The following is a 7,497-nucleotide window of genomic DNA, read 5'->3' as shown; positions in this document are numbered from 1 at the left end:
AGTTCTTATTCAATATTCTTTGTTTGCCCAAAACGAGATACCGCGCATAGAACTCGACAAATTCCATCCATGGTGGAGGGTATATAAGACTCGGTTCGGCCGAACTGAGCACGCTCTTACTTTGTTCTAAATGGTTTACTTGTCTACTTGATACTCTGGCCTGAATTTGGATATCATATTGGGGGCAAATTTTGTTGGTCTGTTTACTCTTGTCCTCTTGATACTCGGCCGAATTCGGTTGATCTTGATTTTCACATTATTCTGATCTGTTTGCTTTGTGGAGGGTTTTGTGCGGCTTCAGATTCGATTTTGTTTTTGGGTTTCCATAATACGTCCCATCAAAATTTCACTTAAAGTGCTTAGATGGGTGTACATCTCTGGGTTCATGCAACTAGGAGGGCAGAGATGGGCACTTATCTAAGCATTTTATGTGAAATTTTGATTGAACGTATTATGTAAACTCAAAAACAAAATCGAATCTGAAGCCGCACAAAACCCTCCTCATCGAAAAAAATGGCTTTGACTGATCCTTCATTCAGGGCATTTTTTTTTTTGCTTTCCATTCAACAAGAGTCTTCCAATGTCAGTTCTGAACAAGTCATGCTATTGACCGAAAAAAAAAATAATTAAGACCCAAACAGGAAACACTTCATCATCAAGAAAATCAATGCAAGCATACACTTCAAAATTGTATGATAGGCTGAGAAAAAAAAAAAACAAATCAGCATAACAACCTATGCAGAATTGAGAGTCGTCCTACTTGATACCGTCAGCCTTTCAATGGAGGACTCCGTACGAAAACCTCAAGAGTATTTGTATTTTTCAAACATGCATGTGTTTGGTTTTTTTTTTTTTTTTTTGTCTTGTTGTTTAGTATGGCCCTGCTCAGCTCAGCTCAGCTCGTTCCAATGTCAGCACTTCTGCAGTGCTAGTTGTATGCTTCAGCTATGGCCGCCCCACTGCCATCAGCTTACTTGCGACATCATGTTCACACTCTCATATTGTTGCAACTTGAGTGTTACGTTGCTGTTGGCTGTTGCAGCAATATGACTACATCCTTGAAGAATGTGTTACTTTTGTTGGCAGTCTTTATAAATCAAACATGAGTTTTGTTAAAAATGAGAAAAAAAGGAAGCATTCAAACATTGATTCACTCATTCGTTTTGTTAAGGAAGGACGGACTAACCAACGGCAAATGGCACGCACCCTCACTGCCTACAAGATGGGGGGAGTGGGTAACAGGCAGTTTGCCCTAAGTCGTTGAGGCCGTTTTGTTAGTTTCTTGCAGCGACTATTTTTCAAGAACAAAATTTATTCTGTTGCCACCATATTGGATTTGAAGTGCACGTTCAAAATATAAATCAATATTACTACTTGTTTCTGGCTTCCTTCCTTTATACGTTGGTGGTTTAGTTTGATTTCTCTCTGCTTTATTTCATTTGGTTTTAGTTTGATGTGTGTGTGCGTGTGTGTGTGTGTGTGTGTGGTTTGGACTTTGGGCTTTAACTTTCGTTTGCGGGCTTGTCTTGTTCATGCTGTTGCTACTCCTGGCCCAGCGTCTCTCACGTTGTCGATGCCAGTTGCTGTTTTTGTTGTATGGAAGGAAACGGAAGCTCTACCCCCCTTAGCCCTCTTCCCTTCACCTTACCACAACACATTCACTAAGGTATGCCATGTTGTGTAACAGCCTTTGTACATTTCAAAGCACATCCGGTTACGTTGCTATTGACACACAAGTGTAAACATATACACACACATACACATGCATGAGCATGCTTGGCTATGAGAGTGAAGTGAGGCCTTTAACACTTTTAGTAATTTATGTTAAGGTCACACATCACATTGTACATCAATATTGGCAAAGCCATCAACAAACAGGTCCATACCTCTCATGGCGATGAGATAAATTCTCGATTCGAGAAAATCTCTAAAATTCAAATAATTTGAAAGAAAAGCGATAAAGGATTTGTTGTTAAGACCAACACACCTCACAACATTACTCCACCTTCGATGTGATTTACGCAGCAGCGATCAATAACAACATCCCAAAGAACAAAAAAAAAAAAACAGACAAATGATTTGTTGCTGCCTTTAGTCGTAGGCTTTGGGGTGCTGCTTATATGCGAAAGTAAAAGTGGAAGTGTTAGAGTTTCTCTTGAAATACTCTCATCAAAAAAAAAAAAAAAAACAGACAGAAAAACACTGTGACACATAGTGAATCCTAGGGGCATTTGTCATGTCACCGGGAATGAAAAAGGACAAAATTTCCCAATATCTCGTTATACACCTGTTGGCAGGCAGCCCCACACAAAGATGTCCAAATGAAAATGCCATGTCTGACATAGTGATGTCCTAATCTATCTCCAGCCTCGTGTTGTCTTGTGGGCGTATGGGACCAAAAGTAATGGCTGCCAAAAATCTTACCCCGGGACATCTCATTAAACTTTAATGTTCCAGCCATTAGATAATAAAATTAAAGATATATGGAAATTACCTGAAGCGAATAAGATTTTCTTTTTTATGGACTTTTGATGAGTGATGGTCATAAATGATGTGAAAAGAAATTTGACCGATTTAATGATACCTAGCACACATGGAGAGGAGCTGTCCATGCACACTAATGCTGATATGTGGAATTTACACAATCACTGTTGTTAAATGTTTGAATCCCTGGACATTAAGGCATTAAGTGCAAAAATTCCTTGCATGGAATTTGTCCCATGTATTATTGGACATTTATCCAATTTTGTCAGCAGGCAATTGTTTGTAAATGACCATTAAGAGAGTTTTATTTGCCGCTGTAATATGACAACATTTGGGAGAGGGATATTTTGTAAATGGCAAGGAATTTTCCATGGTTTGCAATCGGCTAACAAGACGAATTTGACTATGGAAAGATGCCTAAATTATAAACTAAATTTCTGCCAAATCAGGGGTTTCAAGTTGTCAAATCGGCAGATGGTTTAATATGGCAGCTATATCAGGTTATTAGCCGATTTGGACCGTACTTGACACAGCTTTTGGAAGTTGTAAGGAGACACAACGTTCAAAATGTCAACCACTTTGTATGATAATTGCTCACTCTAAGGCGCTCAAGAAGTCAAAACCCGGGATCGGTATATATGGGGCCTATATCTCCTTATGGATCTATCTAAGCGGGATTTGGTTTGGCCAGTGGAGAGTTAAAAATTATGGGTTGCCCAAAAAGTAATTGCGGATTTTTCATATAGTCGGTGTTGACAAATTTTTTTCACAGCTTTCTTCTGTCAGTTATCAGCTGTTACCTTTAGCTTGCTTTAGAAAAAAAGTGTAAAAAGAGTATATTTGATTAAAGTTCATTCTAAGTTTTATTAAAAATGCATTTACTTTCTTTTAAAAAATCCGCAATTACTTTTTGGGCAACCCAATACTTCAGGTAAAAAATTTTATCCAAATCGGACAAAAATTAAGGCATCCTGGGGCTCAAAAAATTAAATCCTGGAATCAGTTTATATGGGGGCTATATCAGTTTTTAAACTGATTAGGATCATACTAAGCAAGGATGTTAAAGGATGTCTTTGTGTCAAATTTTAGCCAAATTGAATTACAATTGAGGAGTCGAGGGGCTTAAGAAATTACAATTATTGTAAGTTAGGTTAGGTCGAAAAGAGGGTGCAGATATTTATCCGCCCCATGCCACTATGGACACACACCTAAGCCAGTAAACGGCTTGCTGTGCGGTCTAAAAACTATTGGGTTGCCCAAAAAGTAATTGCGGATTTTTTTAAAAGAAAGTAAATGTATTTTTAATAAAACTTAGAATGAACTTTAATCAAATATACTTTTTTTACACTTTTTTTCTAAAGCAAGCTAAAAGTAACAGCTGATAACTGACAGAAGAAAGAATGCAATTACAGAGTCACAAGCTCTGAAAAAAATTTGTCAACGCCGACTATATGAAAAATCCGCAATTACTTTTTGGGCAACCAAATATAAAGTAACCTCTTAAATGAAAGTTAGGAATTCCGTACAAAATCCTTAATTGTTTCCAATACCACTCCCCTAAGATGGTTCTTGTCTGATATTGTGTCTCCACCTAAGTGCCGGTATCTGTTGTAAGCGAAAGCCGGGCAATGACAAAGGAAATGCTCCAATGTCTCATCATCTTCCCCTCATGCACTACACATGCTATCACTTGCCGCTCCAATTTTACATAAGTGAGCTCGTAGTCCTATGTGTCCCGTTATGATACCAATAGCTATGCTGACCTCCTTCTTCTTGTTGTTGTAGCAGTGTGTTGTACACTGAGGCGGCAGCCCTTGCCGATGAATGATTCCATCGGGTCAATCCGGTACGTACAAACAGCTGCCATGGGATTGCTCCTTCTTGCTTCCATTCAGTAATAGCCTCGCCTTTTCACCATCTGGATCTTCCCATAGGATTTTTGCTGTCCTACCAACCGTTTCGCTGTTCCACAATGTTGCATGCGCATTCGTCAACCACTCCCTTAACTAGGACTGCGTCGATGCGAAAGGCTTCGGGTTAACCAAGTTTATTGACCGCAGTCCTCTGGCCTTCACCGCCAAATCGTCTGCCCATTCATTTCCCTTTACTCCGTTATGGCCCGGCACCCAAACGGTGTGGTTTTTGCCATACTCAGAGAAGGCGTTAATCTCCTTCTCACACTCGACGTCCGACGCATTAGCACCACATCACTTCACGCATTCCGTGATCGCCCGGATCTCCGCCTGCAGAATCGTATTATGGTCAGGCAGTCTAAAGCAGATCTCAGTCCCAGGGTTCTCAATGTAAACCCCCAGGTCCATGTACGACCGTCTGTCCGTCCGTCCGTCCGTATGTCTGTCGAAAGCGCGCTAACTTTCGAAGGAGTAAACCTAGCCGCTTGAAACTTTGCACGAATACTTCTTCTTTGTGTAGGTCGGTTGGGATTGTAAATGGGCCATATCGGTCCATGTTTTGATATAGCTGCCATATCAACCGATCTTGGATCTTGAATTCTTGAGCCCCTAGAGGGTGTAATTCCTATCCGATTTAGCTGAAGTTTGGCATAATTGGTTTGTTATGACTTCCAACAACTGTGCTGAGTATGGTGACAATCGGTCCATAACCTGATATAGCTCCCATATAAACCGATCTCCCTGCTTTATTTCTTGAGCCTCTAGAGGGCGTAATTCTTATCCGATTTGGCTGAAATTTTGCGCGACGTGTTTTGTTATGATTTCCACCAACTGTTCTAAATATGGTTTAAGTCGGTCCATAACCTGATATAGCTACCATATATACCGATCTGGGGTCTTGACTTCTTGAGCCTCTAGAGGGCGCAATTACTAACCGATTTGGCTGATATTTAGAACGACGTGTTTTGGTATGACTTCCAACAACAGTCGTATAAACCGATCTGGGGTCTTGACTTCTTGAGCTTCTAGAGGGCGCAATTCTCATCGGTTTTGGCTGGAATTTGCCACCACGTGTTTCGGTATGACTTCTAACAACTGTTCTTAGTATGGTGAAAATCGGTCTATAACCTGATATAGCTGTCATATAAACCGGTCTGGGGTCTTGACTTCTTGAGCCTCTAGAGGGCGCAATTACTATCCGATTGGGCTGAAATTTTGCACGACGTGTTTCGCCATGACTTCCAACAACTGTGCCATGTATTGTTCAAATCGATGCATAACCTGATATAGCTGCCATATAAACCGATCTGGGATCTTGACTTCTTGAGCCTCCAGAGGGCGTAAAGAACTCGACAAATGCCATCTATGGAGGGGGCTATATAAGATTCGGCCCGGCCGAGCTTAGCATGCTTTTACTTGTTTAATGTTTAAATTTAAATACAAAGAGGCAATACCACTCATGTGCACATTAGGCAACCGTAAAAAGTAGCTTAAAAATAGCATCAGCAGGCTTGTGTACTCAAAACAGCAGATTTTGTTAGTTGAAATAGCAGTAAGAAATGTCTGCTAACATAGCAGCCCAAAGTTTGCTGAATGTAATGTCTGCTTTCCCGTTTTCAGCAGACAAAGACTGCTGTTTTAGCAAACATTTTTGCTGTTTTAAATAACACAGTTGGTTGAGTATATAAACCTTTGGCCCGATTTTAGTCCTTAAGCCCCCCAAAAGGATTAAAAAGAGACTCTTTGGGGGCTCAATTTGGTATGTGAGAAAGAGTTTTGACGATGTCCATCCATTTCTTTGTCTGTTGGTAACCTCTCATTAAATGCGCTAGAATTTTTAATTCGATTTGCTTTTAAATTGGCTGTTCAGTTGTTCAAAAAGAGTGAAAGCTTCTCGCTTTCATCTTTGCAACATAAAAATTTGTCATAAATTGTCATCCCATATGAATGAAATATTTGATTTTCTATTCCCCTTTCTTTGGCATGTTTTTTGGTTTCTGTTACACCATAAATGATTTGATAAAATAAAATTTTGTCATTTCCCACTAAGATCATTTTTCAGAAAACACACAACTCACATCTTTGGCATTCATGGCAAACGATAAAAATTCATATTTCTCAAAATATCTCCTCACTTTACATTTTCATATGAAGCGAATGCATGAAGATGAGTCATGTCTTGTGTGTGTGTGTGTGTGTGTGTGACCAGACAGTTTTGTTTGCATAGACAAAAGGAGCATTCACCCCTGGAAAAACTCCTTGGTTTTCCCACAACAATTTCCGAAATAAATCATCGCATACCTCAATTTAGTCTAAAAATAAAAGAGAGCTCCCAGAAGACAGTTCCTTCCGACACCTAGGCTAGGCTATCAGAGGCTTCATATACGTATCTGCCACAGTGCACGAAGTATATCGTTGCCATTGCCCGTGGCGACAATTGAGGCAGGCAGCCAAAGTCAAAGCCAAATATGAGGCCAAAGCCAAAACCAAAACCAATATCATCAACTTCCCCATGATTGTCAAGTATGAAAATTGTAGCAAATGCTAGCATTTCGAAAGCATATTATTTACGTTCAACACACAATTTGCCACATGCTCTCCATCTATCTCGTTGTGCTATCTATGGCCGCAGGAAAGGCTGGCCAAACAGCAGGCTGGGTAGGTAAGGCAATGATGATGGCACACACATCACACTTGCAGCGCCAAGAGAAGGGCCTGTGCCGGCGGTGCTATCCTTTGCCGGTGTTGCTAGTGCGAATTGGGTTGTAGGTGCAAACACGTCGGTGTGATTAGTGAGTGGTAAATCACCCAAGACTACGGTATCATAAATCACACAGCCCACACACTGTTGTGTAGCCTCGCACACATACTTGCAAATAAATATTTCATAAGGACATGCATGTGTGCATGTGTGGGAATTTATACAAATGTATGTGTGTACTCTCGACGAGTACAAATGTTTTGCACTTCATTTTATAGCCAGGCTTCTTTTTTTAGTTTTGTGTGTTTTGGTTTTCTGGCGACTGAGAATTCGCCTCGTATGGTGGACTGCAGGGAGTTGAATCACTTGATCAGGGACATCGCTTGGTAATATTCATTT

The 7,497-nt window shown here is 40.3% G+C and overlaps 1 protein-coding gene across 1 annotated transcript in view; it reads right to left on the bottom strand.

The window, feature by feature from the left end:
• Positions 1-1,018: 1,018 nt before the first annotated feature.
• LOC106080754 (mucin-12-like) overlaps positions 1,019-7,497 on the bottom strand; it is a 42,099-nt gene continuing 35,620 nt past the window's right edge. The window contains exon 6 of the mRNA XM_059367104.1: positions 1,019-1,087. Within this exon, the coding sequence (XP_059223087.1) occupies positions 1,019-1,087 (69 nt within the window). The remainder of the gene's footprint in view (positions 1,088-7,497) is intronic.

Source organism: Stomoxys calcitrans, chromosome 4, assembly GCF_963082655.1.
Source record: "Stomoxys calcitrans chromosome 4, idStoCalc2.1, whole genome shotgun sequence".
Classification (NCBI taxonomy): domain Eukaryota; kingdom Metazoa; phylum Arthropoda; class Insecta; order Diptera; family Muscidae; genus Stomoxys; species Stomoxys calcitrans.
The sequence above is the reverse complement of the archived record's forward strand: the minus strand, read 5'-3'. Positions and strand labels throughout refer to the sequence as shown.